Here is a 19,582-nt window from a genome sequence, read left to right as displayed (position 1 = left end):
TACTATTGTACTGTGTGATACCTTGCAGTACTGTGTGATACCTTGCAGTACTGTGTGATACCTTGCAGTACTGTGAGGTACCTTGTAGTACTATTGTACTGTGTGATACCTTGCAGTACTGTGTGATACCTTGCAGTACTGTGTGATACCTTGCAGTACTGTGTGGTACCTTGCAGTACTGTGTGGTACCTTGTAGTACTATTGTACTGTGTGATACCTTGCAGTACTGTGTGATACCTTGCAGTACTGTGTGGTACCTTGCAGTACTGTGTGGTACCTTGTAGTACTATTGTACTGTGTGATACCTTGCAGTACTGTGTGATACCTTGCAGTACTGTGTGGTACCTTGCAGTACTGTGTGGTACCTTGCAGTACTGTGAGGTACCTTGTAGTACTATTGTACTGTGTGATACCTTGCAGTACTGTGTGATACCTTGCAGTACTGTGTGGTACCTTGCAGTACTGTGTGGTACCTTGCAGTACTGTGAGGTACCTTGTAGTACTATTGTACTGTGTGATACCTTGCAGTACTGTGTGGTACCTTGCAGTACTGTGTGATACCTTGTAGTACTGTGTGATACCTTGCAGTACTGTGTGGTACCTTGCAGTACTGTGTGGTACCTTGCAGTACTGTGAGGTACCTTGTAGTACTATTGTACTGTGTGATACCTTGCAGTACTGTGTGGTACCTTGCAGTACTGTGTGGTACCTTGCAGTACTGTGTGATACCTTGTAGTACTGTGTGATACCTTGCAGTACTGTGTGGTACCTTGCAGTACTGTGTGATACCTTGCAGTACTGTGTGGTACCTTGCAGTACTGTGAGGTACCTTGTAGTACTGTGTGGTACCTTGCAGTACTGTGTGATACCTTGCAGTACTGTGTGGTACCTTGCAGTACTGTGTGGTACCTTGCAGTACTGTGTGGTACCTTGTAGTACTATTGTACTGTGTGGTACCTTGTAGTACTATTGTACTGTGTGATACCTTGCAGTACTGTGTGGTACCTTGCAGTACTGTGTGATACCTTGTAGTACTGTGTGGTACCTTGCAGTACTGTGTGGTACCTTGCAGTACTGTGTGATACCTTGCAGTACTGTGTGGTACCTTGCAGTACTATTGTACTGTGTGATACCTTGCAGTACTGTGTGGTACCTTGCAGTACTGTGTGGTACCTTGCAGTACTGTGTGATACCTTGTAGTACTATTGTACTGTGTGATACCTTGCAGTACTGTGTGGTACCTTGCAGTACTGTGTGGTACCTTGCAGTACTGTGTGGTACCTTGCAGTACTGTGAGGTTCTGTGTAATACTGTATTGTACTGTGTGGTACCTTGCAGTACTGTGTGGTACCTTGCAGTACTGTGTGATACCTTGCAGTACTGTGTGGTACCTTGCAGTACTGTGTGGTACCTTGCAGTACTGTGAGGTACCTTGTAGTACTATTGTACTGTGTGATACCTTGCAGTACTGTGTGGTACCTTGCAGTACTGTGTGATACCTTGTAGTACTGTGTGATACCTTGCAGTACTGTGTGGTACCTTGCAGTACTGTGTGGTACCTTGCAGTACTGTGAGGTACCTTGTAGTACTATTGTACTGTGTGATACCTTGCAGTACTGTGTGATACCTTGCAGTACTGTGTGGTACCTTGCAGTACTGTGTGGTACCTTGCAGTACTGTGTGATACCTTGCAGTACTGTGTGATACCTTGTAGTACTATTGTACTGTGTGATACCTTGCAGTACTGTGTGGTACCTTGCAGTACTGTGTGGTACCTTGCAGTACTGTGTGGTACCTTGCAGTACTGTGAGGTTCTGTGTAATACTGTATTGTACTGTGTGGTACCTTGCAGTACTGTGTGGTACCTTGCAGTACTGTGTGGTACCTTGCAGTACTGTGTGATACCTTGCAGTACTGTGTGGTACCTTGCAGTACTGTGAGGTACCTTGTAGTACTATTGTACTGTGTGATACCTTGCAGTACTGTGTGGTACCTTGCAGTACTGTGTGGTACCTTGCAGTACTGTGTGATACCTTGTAGTACTGTGTGATACCTTGCAGTACTGTGTGGTACCTTGCAGTACTGTGTGGTACCTTGCAGTACTGTGAGGTACCTTGTAGTACTATTGTACTGTGTGATACCTTGCAGTACTGTGTGGTACCTTGCAGTACTGTGTGGTACCTTGCAGTACTGTGTGATACCTTGCAGTACTGTGTGATACCTTGTAGTACTATTGTACTGTGTGATACCTTGCAGTACTGTGTGGTACCTTGCAGTACTGTGTGATACCTTGCAGTACTGTGTGGTACCTTGCAGTACTGTGTGGTACCTTGCAGTACTGTGAGGTTCTGTGTAATACTGTATTGTACTGTGTGGTACCTTGCAGTACTGTGTGGTACCTTGCAGTACTGCTGTGTTTCAGGCTGAAGATGCTGAGTGATCAGGAAGCGGCAGAGCTGCTCTCCTTCCTGTCAGCTGACACCCGAACTGATGTCAAAGGTCAGGTGACACAGTGCATCCTGGGACTGTCAGCACACAGGTACTTCAGACGTCACACCGCTGAACCGGTTCTGTTTAACCAATGATCTGATCGAGCTGATTGATTCAGACATTAGTCTGCTCAGAGCCAAATGTACCGTTTCTGTTCTGAACACGGTGACTTTTTTTTCTCCCACTAGCGACGGCTGCCGCTACCTTCGCTCTAAGCCTGACTTACTTGCAGCCCTGGTGGCTCTGACCTCTGACCAGTCTGTTGCCATAGTTAAGGACTGTTACCACATCCTCATCAATCTGTCAGCTGATGAGACGCTGCATCAGGTGATTAGATTTTAGCGTATACAGTAGGTGGATCGTACTGCAAGTTCTTATTGATGAGCAGTACCTGATTATTATCTGAAGCTGCCGTGGCTTTGTTTTTTCAGGGTTTATTCTTGTGCCCAGGTGTTGGTGACAGATGTCAAAGTACTTTCAGTTTTACTAAAGAACCTTCTGAATCCAGAGTACCTGTTCTCAGATCAGATCTGCACCATTTTGTCCAACCTGACCCGTCACGAGAAGACCTGCAGAACCATATTCAAGGTTGGTCCTCTAAAACACCTGACTCTAGACTGCTGCTGGATGGCCGGTGTCTTGTTTCTACAGTCAGATCATTGCTTGTGTTGTGTTGTGTGGAGTGGAGAGGGTCACTGAGATCTTAAAACTGAATTCTGGGGTCCATCAGGGACGTGTTCTGGATCCTATGCTGTTCTGTGCTTGCACAGACTGGGTAATATTGTGGGGTCCAGTAACCTATGTGTCTTTGTCTCTACATCTGGAGTTGGTCTCCGGGCACCGGACTGTGGCTGCCCACTGCCTCTATTGGTTGTATTGTGTCTAACTGTAATTAGGATGGTTAAATGCAGAGGACACATTTTGTTGTATATGATTTATTGATTTCAATGTATGGTAAATGGACTGCATTTATATAGCACTTTTCCATCTGCATCAGACGCTCAAAGCGCTTTACAGTAATGCCTCACATTCACCCCGATGTCAGTTTGCTGCCATACAAGGTGCTCACTACACACCGGGAGCAATAGGGGATTAAAGGCCTTGCCCAAGGGCCCTTAGTGATTTTCCAGTCAGGCAGGGATTTGAACCCATGATCTTCTGGACTCAAGCCCAACACCCTAACCACTAGACCATCACCTCCCCCCAAATATTTGACAATAAAGCAAAAACAGCAAGGTGAGCATATGAAGTTATTTTAAATATATCCTCTAAACCAATGAAAAGTATGTAATCCTTAATCTCAGACCAGACAAAACTTTCACAGCAGTTCAGACCATTTGTCTCCACAATAAAATTCATTGTGATCATAAAGTAGCCATCAAAATAACAACAGTGAACTCAGAGAGGTTGTACCAGGATGTTCACTTGGCCCAGCATCAATTAATAAAAATCCTGCAGGAGGAAAGGAACCGTACCCGCTCGAAACAGAAGAGCCTCTTCATCAAAAAAAAGAAAAAAAAAAAAGGTCCAAACTGTAAATCTGGAAGATGGGTTCATGTATCACACCAATTAGAAAGCGGGGGTAAAACAGAACTCATAAATCAAGATCTGATCCTTTGTTTTTGTTGCACTGTTTAACAAAAGTTTAATAAATCTTTTCAAGGTGAAAGGTTATTTACATCATGGACACTCAACCATTTCCCAGATTTCAAAAGCTTCGCCCAGTCAACATTTAAAGTCAAAATGCAGCTTTCTCAGCTTTATCGTAGTATTTTTTGTAGATGAAAAAAAAAAACTTCAGTCTGTTCCCACTTCTACATTCACCAAAAGACCGACTGCAGTAGCAGGCATGCCTTCAGACAAACACAAAATAAAAACCAAAAGACATCATCCTCAGGTTGATCCACATCCTGATGATTCTGTACAAAGTGTCAAAACAGTCATCTCAACAATATTTCTGATTCAATTTGAACAGTGTCAGTTTTCTCTTTGCGCTTTTGGATCAGATTTCACTCATTATCACCTTTTACGAGTAGGGGCAGTCTGGGTACAGTCACCCGCGGCTTGTCTGTCGTCCTACAGCACATTGTTGAGGGTGGAGACGCCACCACACTCTGAGGGCACGGGCACCTGGCCATCTGTCGGCGTGTCGGAACCCACCAGCAGGATACTGCTGTCCATGGAGTCCTCCTTTTCCTGAGAAGGTGGAGCCGACTCCGGTACAGGAGCAGATGTGTTGGTAATATTGGCCTGAAGCCCATCTCCCATGGTGTTGATCTGGCTCGGCACCATGGGAATCCTGCTGTTCCTGAGGTCCACGTAGAGGAGCGTGTCTGGACCAATGGAGTCTTCGTACGGAGGAGGAGGGTTGTCGGGGTGAGGGATGTCGGGGTATTTGTAGGCTACGTGTGTAATGTATGATTTTTTAATCATTTATTTGTATGTTACTGCTGCAAATAAGTATTTGAACACCTGTGAAAATCAATGTTAATATTTGGTACAGTAGCCTTTGTTTGCAGACATTTCCTGTAGTTTTTCACCAGGTTTGCACACACTGTAGCAGGGATTTTGGTCCACTCCTCCATACAGATCTTCTCTAGATCTTTCAGGTTTGGAGTTTCAGCTCCCTACAAAGATTTTCTATTGAGTTCAGGTCTGGAGACTGGCCAGGCCACTCCAAGACCTTGAAATGCTTCTTACAGAGCCCCTCCTTAGTTGCCTTGGCTGTGTGTTTGGGGTCATTGTCATGCTGGAAGACCCATCCATGACCCATCTTCAATGCTCTTACCGAGGGAAGGAGGTTGTTTGCCAAAATCTCGCAATACATGACCCCATCCATCCTCCCTTCAATACGGTGCAGTTGTCCTGTCCCCTTTGCAGAAGATCACCCCCAGAGTATGATGTTTCCACCCCATGCTTCACGGTTGGGATGGTTTTCTTGGGGTTGTTCTCATCCTCTAAACATGGTAAGTGGAGTTGATTTCAAAAAGTTCTATTTTGGTCTCATCTGACCACATGACCTTCTCCCATGCCTCCTCTGGATCATCCAGATGGTCACTGGTGAACTTCAAACGGGCCTGGACATGTGCTGGCTTGAGCAGGGGGACCTTGCTGCCCTGCAGGATTTTAAACCATGACAGCATCATGTGTTACTAATGTAATCTTTGTGACTGTGGTCCCAGCTCTCTTCAGATCATTGACCAGGTCCTCCTGTGTAGTTCTGAGCTTTCTCAGAATCATCCTTACTCCACAAAGTGAGATCTTGCATGGAATCCTTTGTTAGTTGGTTATGTACCACAGGCCTTTAAGGTGGCAGTAATTAAACCATTACTTAAAAAGCCATCACTTGACCCAGCTATCTTAGCTAATTATAGGCCAATCTCCAACCTTCCTTTTCTCTCAAAGATTCTTGAGAGGGTAGTTGTAAAACAGCTAACTGATCACCTGCAGAGGAATGGTCTATTTGAAGAGTTTCAGTCAGGTTTTAGAATTCATCATAGTACAGAAACAGCATTAGTGAAGGTTACAAATGATCTTCTTATGGCTTCGGACAGTGGACTTATCTCTGTGCTTGTTCTGTTGGACCTCAGTGCTGCTTTTGATACTGTTGACCATAAAATTTTATTACAGAGATTAGAGCATGTCATAGGTATTAAAGGCATTGCGCTGCGGTGGTTTGAATCATATTTGTCTAATAGATTACAGTTTGTTCATGTAAATGGGGAATCTTCTTCACAGACTAAAGTTAATTATGGAGTTCCACAAGGTTCTGTGCTAGGACCAATTTTATTCACTTTATACATGCTTCCCTTGGGCAGTATTATTAGACGGCATTGCTTAAATTTTCATTGTTACGCAGATGATACCCAGCTTTATCTATCCATGAAGCCAGAGGATACACACCAATTAGCTAAACTGCAGGATTGTCTTACAGACATAAAGACATGGATGACCTCTAATTTCCTGCTTTTAAACTCAGATAAAACTGAAGTTATTGTACTTGGCCCCACAAATCTTAGAAGCATGGTGTCTAACCAGATCGTTACTCTGGATGGCATTTCCCTGATCTCTAGTAATACTGTGAGAAATCTTGGAGTTATTTTTGATCAGGATATGTCATTCAAAGCGCATATTAAACAAATATGTAGGACTGCCTTTTTGCATTTACGCAATATTTCTAAAATCAGAAAGGTCTTGTCTCAGAGTGATGCTGAAAAACTAATTCATGCATTTATTTCCTCTAGGCTGGACTATTGTAATTCATTATTATCAGGTTGTCCTAAAAGTTCCCTAAAAAGCCTTCAGTTGGTTCAGAATGCTGCAGCTAGAGTACTGACGGGGACTAGCAGGAGAGAGCATATCTCACCCGTGTTGGCCTCTCTTCATTGGCTTCCTGTTAATTCTAGAATAGAATTTAAAATTCTTCTTCTTACTTATAAGGTTTTGAATAATCAGGTCCCATCTTATCTTAGGGACCTCGTAGTACCATATTACCCCATTAGAGCGCTTCGCTCTCAGACTGCGGGCTTACTTGTGTTTCCTAGGGTTTGTAAGAGTAGAATGGGAGGCAGAGCCTTCAGCTTTCAGGCTCCTCTCCTGTGGAACCAGCTCCCAATTCAGATCAGGGAGACAGATACCCTCTCTACTTTTAAGATTAGGCTTAAAACTTTCCTTTTCGCTAAGGCTTATAGTTAGGGCTGGATCGGGTGACCCTGGACCATCCCTTGGTTATGTTGCTTTAGACGTAGACTGTGGGGGGTTCCCATGATGCACTGTTTCTTTCTTTTTTTGCTCCGTATGCATCACTCTGCATTTAATCATTAGTGATCGATCTCTGCCCCCCTTCTCGGCATGTCTTTTTCCTGGTTCTTTCCCTCAGCCCCAACCAGTCCCAGCAGAAGACTGCCCCTCCCTGAGCCTGGTTCTGCTGGAGGTTTCTTCCTGTTAAAAGGGAGTTTTTCCTTCCCACTGTGGCCAAGTGCTTGCTCATAGGGGGTCGTTTTGACCGTTGGGGTTTTTCATGGTTATTGTATGGCCTTGCCTTGCAATATGGAGCGCCTTGGGGCAACTGTTTGTTGTGATTTGGCGCTATATAAGAAAAAAAAAAAAGTTGATTGAATCCCAGACCGAGGGAGATTGACAGTCATCTTGTGTTTCTTCCACTTTCTAATAAATAATTATAACAGTTGTTGTCTTCTACCAAGCTGCTTGCCTGTTGTCCTGTAGTCCATCCCAGCTTTGTGCAGGTCTACAGTTTTGTCCCTGGTGTCCTTAGACAGCTCTTTGGTCTTGGCTATGGTGGACAGGTTGGAGTGTGATTGATTGTGTGAACAGGTGTCTTTTATACAGGTAACAAGTTCAAACAGGTGCAATTAATACAGGTAAAGAGTGCAGAATAAGAGGACTTCTTAAAGAAAAATTAACAGGTCTGTGAGAGAGAATTCTTGCTGGTTGGTAGGTGTTCAAATACTTATTTGCAGCAGTAACATACAAATAAATTATAAAAAAAAAAAATCATACATTGTGATTTCTGGATTTTTCTTTTTTTTTTTTTTTTTAGATTATGTCTCTCACAGTGGACATGCACCTAAGATGAAAATTTCAGACCCCTCCATGATTTCTAAGTGGGAGAACTTGCAAAATCGCAGGATATTCAAATACTTATTTTCCTCACTGTATGTGCAATACAATAAAGGCCCCTTCTTCTTCTTCTTCTTCTTGGTGAGGAAAGATGGACTGACTTGGACTTTGTAGATGATCCTGCAATCTGCATGGAATGTATGCTGTCCAGGGAACTAGAATGAAGTAGGAAATATCTGTTGTTACTACACTTCTGTGAAGAATCCTTGATTACTGCTGGAATGACTTTTTGTCAGACTGGATGAGGCATCTTTTTGTTGTGAGGGTGCATCAGGTGTGACACATGATCATTAATCCAACACACAGGGGACTCTTTGCTGAGGACTGCAGTGATTGGGTCAGTCCAAGGGGGCACCCACGTAACACCTTCCTTTGGGAGATACAGACGGGAAATGCATGAAACAAAAAAGCCGAATAAATTTACCGAAGGAACACCTCAAATTAACATTCAGTCGTTTTCAAAATCCAGTCACCAAAACTCAAATCAAATTTTGGTCCGGTGCTGATGCTGCCACCATACTCTAAATAAAAATGAGGGAATCGCTTTGGAAGAATGAAGTCCCATCCCTCCGGTCAACTTCCGGAAACTTGTAGAACCAACATCAAGGTGCACTGAAGATGTTCTGGCCTGACACCTCCCTCTGGGTTCTTGGTTTGTCCTTGTCTCACAGTTTTAGGTGGATAAGGATGGATCACAGTTCTGTCTGACTGGTCACCAGTTTGGCCCCAAAGCACTTCTGTGTTTTTTTAATTATTTATTGATTTATTGTCATTGGTAGTTTGGCCAAAGCAGTTCCAAGTCAACTGCACTGCCTTGCAGCTGTTTCTAAAAAGTGACACCAAAATCTGGTGATGTCAAGTCCAGAGACTTTGAGGAGCCACAACTACCTCATAATTGTACAGTGATTAAAACCACTCACCCTTAGCAGGAATCAAGCATCTGTCCAATCTGTTGTCACAGATGAGTTTTTTTTTCTCATCATAGATTTTGTGTGACAAATAAGCTGACTGTTGACACAGACTGCAAAGGCTTCACCCTCACAGAGTGACTGGTTTTATTCTGCTTTCTAAAAATGAAGGATTTTCAATTTAAAAGAACTCTGAGCAGCTGCACAAAACAGCGAAGTGCTGTGAATAAAAGCTATTGGGTGCGACATGCAGCCACATTTACAACCCCCCCCATATAGACATATGGACACTGTGCCTAAGAAGTTCCACCAAGAGTTCTGTCCAGACGCTAAATGGTTTGTGATCGCTGATTCCTGTTTGTGTTAGAACAAGCAGCACTCAGGTGCCTGATGACTGGAACATGTGTGTTCACACTAACAGTGAAGAACTTGTTAGCATATTTCCAGTGTTCCTTGGGAGCATTCAGACTTTCTTACGTATGAGGTCTTGTGCTTCAGGTCCTACAGGACGAGGTGTGTCTGTCCCAGCTGGTGGACATGTTCTGCATGGAGAGTTACAACAAGAAGGCAGCCCTTCACTACCTGGGTCCTCTGCTGTCCAACCTGACTCAGCTGCCTGAAGCCAGAAGCTATGTGATGGACAGAGACAGGTGATTGATCAGGGTTTGAGGATCAGTGGCGCCCCCTGTCTTTACTGCCCCAAAACAAATAAAACACCAGCGTGTTTCACTGAAGGTCAGGCGGATTTTTTATGTCCCACAGCTGTAAATGTAGTCTACAGATCATAAGGTTTCCTTTGATCCTTTCCGTTTTTCCCTTTCACCTGTCTACTGCTAACAGTAGACAATTAGGTCCACAAGTATTTAGACAGTGACACTGTGTGTTCTTGAAGTGTCATCTTTGTCAACTTTAAATGAAATCAACTCGGGACTGGGAGCTTCTCAGTGGTCATGGTGACGTAACGTTGTTGCTAAGTTGGCTGTGCAGTTAGCTGAAAGTTTTGTGTCTTTCAGGTGTGTTGTTCAGAGGTTGTTGCCGTACACACAGTTCCAGGCATCGACAGTCAGGAGGGGAGGAGTCGTTGGCGTCCTGCGGAACTGCTGCTTTGACTACGGTGAGACTCCCAGAGTGCTGAACCACTGCTGTAAACTCATAAAGGGTTCTACAAGTGCAGGCATCAGGGTTTGGTGCAAACATCTTGAGTGGCGGGCTCTGGGGACATGGAAGGAGCTGGACCTCATGCAGGAGGTGGACTGGTATCAGCTACTTTAGATCTGATTGGATCAACCTTGGGACAGTGTCAGAAATAAAGTCCTGATCGTAGCAGTCTCTGACTCTACAGATGTGGTGAATTTACTTGATAAGCCAGGAAGTGCGATTCTTTGAGACAGTCCTGCACCTGAAGGAGAGAACTGGAGGACTCGTTAGCTTCCAGAGGTCACTAAGGTGGATGAACTTTGCCCTCAGGTCCTAATGGCCCTATCTGTCGTGGTTTCTTTTTTAAATGGGGCAACTGGAGGTTGGGAAATCCCTGTGGTCAGCCTTCCCGGATGAACCTGTGCCAGAGTACTCCAGAGGGGACTGTGCCTGGTCACTGAACCTGGACATGGAGGTGATCTATGGATGTGGTCCAGCACCCACCACAACTTCAATGACTTCATTTTCAAGTTGTCTGTAGCTGTATGTCGTTCAGCATTAGATTTAATTTCACTGCAGCCCGGAGACAGCCAGGCCCAGAAGCACCAGAACCAAAGGCTGAGTCCTCACAGGACATTTTAGTCCGTTTTGTCACATAGTGTTTGTCTCCTGATCCAGAAGAACTGTCTTACACTGCAACTCCGTGCAATCTAGATTAAGTCCAGAATGTACTCCTTGGACTAGTACTGGAGGCTTCAAGAGGATTTGCTTCTCGGGCCTACACATGTTGTGCAGGTTGGAGACAACAGGGTGAAGAAGGACCTGCTTCAAGGAGGAACCGGATCAGACTCAGAACACCGTGCAGGGATTATCATCCTGTCTGACCAATGGAGACTTTGATTCCTCAGAACGAGCCAGATAGAGGGGTGGCCTCAGCTGGTGGAGGAATGTGCACAGATAGACAGCTGGAACATCACACTCTCTGTTTAGAATTTCTGAACCTCTACTTTTTCTCAGTGCTCAGAAAACAAAGTAACCACTTGAGTCTGAATAAAACCGGATTGATGACACGTCTGTTTTCTGGTTCACCTGTTAGTTCATCACGAGTGGTTGCTAAGCGACGATGTGGACATCCTGCCCTTCCTCCTGCTGCCACTTGCTGGTCCAGAAGAGCTGACAGATGAAGAAAATGAAGGTTGGTCTTTGTTTGGTATTAAAACAATAAAAAGCACGTATCTCATACAGTGTAGGTATTAAAAACACAGAATCATCATGAAATGTTCAATAACTGGCTCGAGGATCATGACGTTTTTACATGATTACATGAAAAACATACATCTGGACACGGCGATATGATTCAGAGTCTGCGTTGCGAAGCTCCTGAGCTGCACAAAGTACACGTGAAGTACTGCAGAGTGCACTGTGGTAATATCATAGTCATTAAAGATGACGGTGCACTGTGAGAATATCGTAGCCATTGAAGATAACAGTGCTCTGTGAGAATATCGTAGTCATTGAAGATGACGGTGCGCTGTGACAATATCGTAGTCATTGAAGATGACGGTGCGCTGTGACAATATGACAGTCATTAAAGATAACGGTGCGCTGTGACAATATGGTAGTCATTAAAGATGACGGTGCGCTGTGACAATATGGTAGTCATTAAAGATGACGGTGCGCTGTGACAATATGGTAGTCATTGAAGATAATGGTGCACTAGGAGAATATCGTAGTCATTAAAGATTACGGTGCACTGTGAGAATATTGTAGTCATTGGAGATAACAGTGTGCTGTGAGAATATCATAGTCATTAAAGATGACGGTGCGCTGTGACAGTATCGTAGCCATTAAAGATGACGCTGCGTTGTAATAATATCGTAGCCATTAAAGATGACGGTGCACTGTGAGAATATCGTAGCCATTAAAGATGACGGTGCACTGTGAGAATATCGTAGCCATTAAAGATGACGGTGCGCTGTGAGAATATGGTAGTCATTACAGATGACGGTGCGCTCTGACAATATCATAGCCATTAAAGATGACGGTGCGCTGTGAGAATATGGTAGTCATTGAAGATAATGGTGTGCTGTGAGAATACCATAGCCATTACAGATGACGGTGCATTGGCAGAGTACCGTAGCCATTAAATATGACGGTGCACTGTGAGAATATCATAGTCATTAAAGATGACGGTGCACTGTGAGAATATCGTAGCCATTAAAGATGACAGTGCGTTGTGATAATATCGTAGTCATTAAAGCTGACAGTGCGTTGTGATAATATCGTAGTCATTAAAGCTGACAGTGCGTTGTGATAATATCGTAGTCATTAAAGCTGACAGTGCGTTGTGATAATATCGTAGTCATTAAAGCTGACAGTGCGTTGTGATAATATCGTAGTCATTAAAGCTGACAGTGCGTTGTGATAATATCGTAGTCATTAAAGCTGACAGTGCGTTGTGATAATATCGTAGTCATTAAAGCTGACAGTGCGTTGTGATAATATCGTAGTCATTAAAGCTGACAGTGCGTTGTGATAATATCGTAGCCATTAAAGATGACGGTGCGTTGTGATAATATCATAGCCATTAAAGATGACGGTGCGTTGTGATAATATCATAGCCATTAAAGATGACATGCGCTTTGAGAAAGTCATGCTTATTAAAGATGACGGTGCGTCGTAATAATATCATAGTCATTAAAGCTGACAGTGTGCTGTGAGAATATCGTAGCCATTAAAGATGACGGTGCGTTGTAATAATATCATAGTCATTAAAGCTGACAGTGTGCTGTGAGAATATCGTAGCCATTAAAGATGACGGTGCATTGTAATAATATCATAGCCATTGAAGATGACGGTGCGCTGTGAAAATATGGTAGTCATTAAAGATGACGGTGCGCTGTGACAATATGGTAGTCATTAAAGATAACGGTGCGCTGTGAAAATATGGTAGTCATTAAAGATGACGGTGCGCTGTGACAATATGGTAGTCATTAAAGATAACGGTGCGCTGTGACAATATAGTAGTCATTAAAGATAACGGTGCGCTGTGACAATATGGTAGTCATTAAAGATAACGGCGCGCTGTGACAATATCGTAGTCATTAAAGATAATGGTGCACTGGGAGAATATCGTAGTCATTAAAGATTACGGTGCACTGGGAGAATATCGTAGTCATTAAAGATTACGGTGCACTGTGAGGATATCGTAGTCATTAGAGACAACGGTGCACTGGGAGAATATCGTAGTCATTAAAGATAACAGTGCGCTGTGAGAATATGGTAGTCATTAAATAATCAGGTCCCATCTTATCTTAGGGACCTCATAGTACCATATCACCCCAATAGAGCGCTTCGCTCTCAGACTGCAGGCTTACTTGTAGTTCCTAGGGTATGTAAGAGTAGAATGGGAGGCAGAGCCTTCAGCTTTCAGGCTCCTCTCCTGTGGAACCAGCTCCCAATCCCAATAAATAAAATTGATTTGATTAAAGATGACGGAGAAAGTCATGCTTATTAAAGATGACAGTGCGTTGTAATAATATCATAGTCATTAAAGATGACGGTGCGTTGCTGAAAACTAATTCATGCATTTATTTCCTCTAGGCTGGACTATTGTAATTCATTATTATCAGGTTGTCCTAAAAGTTCCCTGAAAAGCCTTCAGTTAATTCAAAATGCTGCAGCTAGAGTACTGACGGGGACTAGAAGGAGAGAGCATATCTCACCCATATTGGCCTCTCTTCATTGGCTTCCTGTTAATTCTAGAATAGAATTTAAAATTCTTCTTCTTACTTATAAGGTTTTGAATAATCAGGTCCCATCTTATCTTAGGGACCTCATAGTACCATATCACCCCAATAGAGCGCTTCGCTCTCAGACTGCAGGCTTACTTGTAGTTCCTAGGGTTTGTAAGAGTAGAATGGGAGGCAGAGCCTTCAGCTTTCAGGCTCCTCTCCTCTGGAACCAGCTCCCAATTCAGATCAGGGAGACAGACACCCTCTCTCCTTTAAGATTAGGCTTAAAACTTTCCTTTTTGCTAAAGCTTATAGTTAGGGCTGGATCAGGTGACCCTGAACCATCCCTTAGTTATGCTGCTATAGACTTAGACTGCTGGGGGGTTCCCATGATGCACTGAGTGTTTCTTTCTCTTTTTGCTCTGTATGCACCACTCTGCATTTAATCATTAGTGATTGATCTCTGCTCCCCTCCACAGCATGTCTTTTTCCTGGTTCTCTCCCTCAGCCCCAACCAGTCCTAGCAGAAGACTGCCCCTCCCTGAGTCTGGTTCTGCTGGAGGTTTCTTCCTGTTAAAAGGGAGTTTTTCCTTCCCACTGTCGCCAAGTGCTTGCTCACGGGGGGTTGTTTTGACCATTGGGGTTTTTCTGTAATTATTGTATGGCTTTGCCTTGCAATATAAAGCACCTTGGGGCAACTGTTTGTTGTGATTTGGCGCTATATAAATAAAATTGATTTGATTTGAAAGATGACGGTGCGTTGTAATAATATCGTAGCCATTAAAGATGAAGGTGCGCTTTGACAATATCATAGCCATTAAAGATGACGGTGCGCTGTGAGAATATCGTAGTCATTGAAGATAATGGTGCACTGAGAGAATATTGTAGTCATTAGAGACAACGGTGCGCTGTGAGAATATCGTAGTCATTGAAGATGACGGTGCGCTGTGACAATATGGTAGTCATTAAAGATGAAGGTGCGCTTTGACAATATCGTAGCCATTAAAGATGACGCTGCGTTGTAATAATATCATAGCCATTAAAGATGACGGTGCGCTGTGAGAATATCGTAGTCATTGAACATAATGGTGCACTGAGAGAATATCGTAGTCATTAGAGACAACGGTGCGCTGTGAGAATATCGTAGTCATTGAAGATGAAGGTGCGCTTTGACAATATCGTAGCCATTAAAGATGAAGGTGCGCTGTGAGAATATCGTAGTCATTGAAGATAATGGTGCACTGAGAGAATATCGTAGTCATTAGAGACAACGGTGCGCTGTGAGAATATCGTAGTCATTGAAGATGATGGCGCGCTGTGACAATATGGTAGTCATTAAAGATGAAGGTGCGCTTTGACAATATCGTAGTGACGTGGCTCGTCTTTAGTCTTCTCAGGATGTCGTCTTTTAGATAACACAAACTAATTGCAAGTGATATGTTAGAAAAGGACACAACACTTTAGAATAATTCAGCCTTAAGCAAGATAAAATGCACAGAGTTTTTAAGTTTATTTAAGCCTTCGACACAGAGCTTAGACAAACTGAGTCCTCTAGAGAGACTGAATATGACAACCGCGCTCATCTATTTATTGGAGACCCGCGGGCATCGCTCCTCCTTCGACTTTTTTATTTATTTCATTCCCAAGACATGGTTTTCTATTGGAAGCGTCCTCTAGTGAACCCTAAGCAGGTGTTAGGCCATTATTTCAATGTGACAAACGCTCCCATTAAAACGTGAAGGATTTACAACTGATTTTTTTTAAAAGACCTTCAGCCACAGGTGCAGCTGGCCTGAGGCCCCCCCGCACGTGGCCTCAGCCACAGGTGCAGCTGGCCTGAGGCCCCTGCACGTGGCCTGCGGGAAAGCACCTAAAAGGCCTTGGAAAGCCCCTGACAGACTGAATGACTAATAAAGCCCTTTTTTTGGGTTGAACACCTGCTAGTTCAACCAGAGGACATACAGTTCGGATCAGGACACTTGATAGTTCATCATAGTTCAAATAAGGACCTAAAAATTCTTCTACAGTCCCTCCTCTGGGACTCGAAAGAGTCCCATTACATCAATTATACTCTTGGGTTGTTTACCGACAAGACATCCTCATTTGTGCATTGCAATAAAAAAGAAAAACACATCACTCGAATTACTGATAACTCTGGTGCGGATATGAATATCAGTGATACTTCACACGGTAAATATATTGAAGTGCAGGTGAACCTACATACTAAGGCACAAGGTGATCAATTAGCTGGATTATATCAACGCAAGGTGACATTCAAACATTGAGTTTTGGTGTAATTCAAGGCACTTAAAATGGCCACATAAAACAAGTTACAGCAACCTCTTAATCATGGCAAAGTAAAGGCTTTACATTGACATCAGTGCAACCAATCATCTTCTGGCATCTATTGTCTCACTCAACCAGAGGCTCCAACCCATTATACTTGGTTCTACATATTATTTTGTTAAAGAGTCACACATTTATTACTTAAATGCATCAAATAACCCCTACGTTACCACTATTTAGTCAACCAATCAAGAAACTATTCTAAGGTTAGCGCAGCTATGTCTAGTTAAATGATAAAACACCATAAATGGTTTCCCTTCATGTCCGTCCTTAAGTCATTTGCCTTAGTCAATCATATAATGGTTTTCATTATAGGCCATTTCTCAACATTCTCCACTTTGTTTTCTTCTTTTTCAGCTTGTTTTCTAATGCCCTTTTTGGCCAGACGCCAAATTTAGGCGATGCATGTCTCTTGAGGCATGCTATAATTTAAGAAAAAGGGGTCCCTATGGTGCATCTTTACTACTAAATCTACAAACACGCCGTGTAAGGGTCCCCTTTTTATAACTTTGCAATGTGATATCTATGTGTACGCATTTAGCTTTATCTGTGTTACGCAGATGATGGTAAGGACAGACATTTACCCAACCTTCGTTACTAACATATATCCTTCTTTGTTTTTATTTACACTCAGATTTTTGAAACCAGTCCGCAATTCAAACTCAAGAACCAAGATCATAGTCCGTTTTCAGTGCCATTACGTCAGTCCGCGCTCCTCAGCATTTACTCAGCGTCTGAAGTTTTGGGAGAAGTTGGGGAATATGGGGAGGTTGGCCTTTCAGGGGTAGTGGGGGAAGGATCAGGAATTCTGGCTTTCAGACAGTCGTGCAGTTCTCTGATGGATCTTTCCAGCTCCTTGTGCTGCTTGGCCAGGTTGTACAGGGCCCCCAGAGAATTCTTGCCCACATTCAGGGTGGTGGTGGCCAGCCCTAGCTGTTCCCTCTCCATATGCTCCATCATACTGGCTAGCATGTCCATACTAGACTGAAGACCACACAGTTGAGTATGGAGGCCCTCCTGAGCACAAGAGATGTTGGCATTGTCACGGTGTATCCTGAACAGGTATGCAGCTGTCTGACTTAGTTGTGGCATGATTTCCTCAAATAGCTCATGGGGAATGTGATTTGTGAGGGGCAGGAGCTGCTCCAACGTTTTTGGAACAGACTCTTGTGGAAGACGAAGCTCTCGAACCAAGATTGCCATGTCCTGTGGGGTGACCATGACCAGATTAAGGTTGTGCAGCCCAGGGGACAGGAAGTACAAGGGGGAAGGCATTTCGTGTGTGGGGGGAGTATTGTTGATGTCACACAGGCAAGTGGTTGGGACACTCTGGGCATTTAGCAGCCTGTACAAAGCTCCCCTCTGTCCTGGTGGGTGAGTTCGGCTAAGGTCTACCCCTGCTGATCCTCCTCCAGAGGCACTGGGCTGATCAGAATATCTCTCCTGCCTTGGGGGTGGAAAGCTGGGGACAGGTCCTAGCAGTGAATTGGGTCTAGGATGCACTCGGGCAGTTGCTGCATATGGCCGACCTTGGCTGCCTCCCCTGGAGGGTATCGTTGCCACTGGCACATGTGACTGTCTCCATGGCATCTGCGGAAGGGGTGTGTTCCTGAGTCCAAAGGGTCCTTCAGGTGATGGTGGAGTCCTCGGGCCGACTCTTGCTGCAGGCAGATTCTGTGAAGCCGTCATCGCCAGGTGCTGGAACGATGAAGATCCTTCTGTTGCCAACTGGTTTAGCTGCTGGATGGAAAGCGGCTGTGGCGACCAATCATGTCTCGACCATCCCTCCTGTATATCCTCTTCTCCAAACAGTTCTGAGAGTCCAATCAGACTTGATAGAGGCAGATCAGGCATAGGTCCCTGATCAGGGGAGTCTGGTCTCTCAGCCATACTCCTGTGTCCTAGTAATATACATATACGTTCATTATTACAGCTCCATGTCATTCTTTCAGATATTGTCTATCCTATCCCTCATTTTTGTGGGTGCATGTGTGTGAATGTAAATGTGCGTGCATGTCTTCTTCCTCGTCTACAATATCACCAAGCACGGTCCATCCCAGTCCTCCCTATCTGGGGTATACGCCACAATATTAGGGAGCTGGGGGCTGTCGGGGAGGATAATTGGTATTTCATCCATTTCCATATATTCTGGTTCTCTGTCTGTTTCGTTTGTGCTTTCTTCTAGGGCTCGGATGGCTAACAGTGGGAGCTGTCCTACTGTGGATGAAATCAATTTATTGACCAGAAATTTTATCAAGGGAATACCACAACATATTACCAGCAAGACCGCCACCCCTGTTAGTGCCAAGACTACACCTATCTGGTATAACCAGTCTTTCCATGATATCCACCCTCTCCTTAGAGTCCCAAACAGTGAAAACAGTGGGCCAATATTCATTCCATTCCCTACAATGTATCCAGAATCGTCAGTTTCATTTCTCCCTCCTATGGAGTTACTTAACAGTTCCTGTTGCATCTCTTCAAGTGTGATTAAGAGCTCTGTCAAATTTCCGTCTTCCCCTGTACGCATGGGAATAGCTGTGCAACATTCGGTGGCTTTGATCATAATACAAACTCCTTGTTCATCAGCCATCATCATCTCGATAGCTAATCTATTTTGCATTGTCATTAGCGAGGTGGCGTGCAGTTGTTCGGTTAAGGCTCCTACTGCTGCCAATGTCCAGTTCAGGTATCTTTGCTGATTATACCACAAGTAATTAATCCACTGCACCTCCTGGAACCTAGAATGGATTTTTGGAGTAACCCCGAACAGAGCCAATGCCCATCCCCATTTATCCGCGTCTTCATCTGCTTTAACTCTGCTACTGTCTATGGCTTCTAACTGTCGGGGTATCCCTTCTGGTATCCCGTTTCTTACTGTGACGTTGTAGTCTGTTTTAAGTGTCATTATTCCTCTTTTCTTACAAAGTTTCTGTGGCATGGGTTGTATTGAATTTGGCATTTCAATTACTGTTATAGCTCCTGTGAGCATCACAGGAGCACAAAGGCCTTTCCAATTCGGGGACAGCGATGACAGGAGTTTCCTTTTTTGTCCGCATATCCAAAAGATGTCAGCTAAGGGTACCGTTCCCTTAGCTAAATTTGGAGTAGATACCTATGAAGCATGGGTGAGATTCAGTCCAATTACAGACCCCCCTGTGGCCGGTACTATTTGTTCACACTGTATGCCTGCTGCAGGCAGGGTGTGACATACAGTAATGTTCCATGATGCTTTGGCCGGTTTGTATTCTTGCTGCTTTTGCATACACTGTATGTGGTGTTTTGCCTGGGTCGTCCCTACCTGCCAATCGCTTATGTATTGTGCTA

At 44.0% G+C, this 19,582-nt stretch overlaps 1 protein-coding gene across 1 annotated transcript in view; it reads left to right on the top strand.

Annotated features, from left to right (window-relative positions):
• The window catches only part of hgh1 (HGH1 homolog (S. cerevisiae)), a 69,233-nt gene that overhangs the window by 1,642 nt on the left and 48,009 nt on the right, over positions 1–19,582 (top strand). Inside the window, exons 3-8 of the mRNA XM_034164719.1 lie at positions 2,423–2,539; positions 2,679–2,817; positions 2,941–3,078; positions 9,537–9,688; positions 10,052–10,152; positions 11,272–11,370. Of these exons, the coding sequence (XP_034020610.1) occupies positions 2,430–2,539; positions 2,679–2,817; positions 2,941–3,078; positions 9,537–9,688; positions 10,052–10,152; positions 11,272–11,370 (739 nt within the window). The 5' untranslated portion in view covers positions 2,423–2,429. The remainder of the gene's footprint in view (positions 1–2,422; positions 2,540–2,678; positions 2,818–2,940; positions 3,079–9,536; positions 9,689–10,051; positions 10,153–11,271; positions 11,371–19,582) is intronic.

Source organism: Thalassophryne amazonica, chromosome 3, assembly GCF_902500255.1.
Source record: "Thalassophryne amazonica chromosome 3, fThaAma1.1, whole genome shotgun sequence".
Lineage (NCBI taxonomy): Eukaryota > Metazoa > Chordata > Actinopteri > Batrachoidiformes > Batrachoididae > Thalassophryne > Thalassophryne amazonica.
This window is presented reverse-complemented; position numbering and strand designations above follow the sequence as displayed.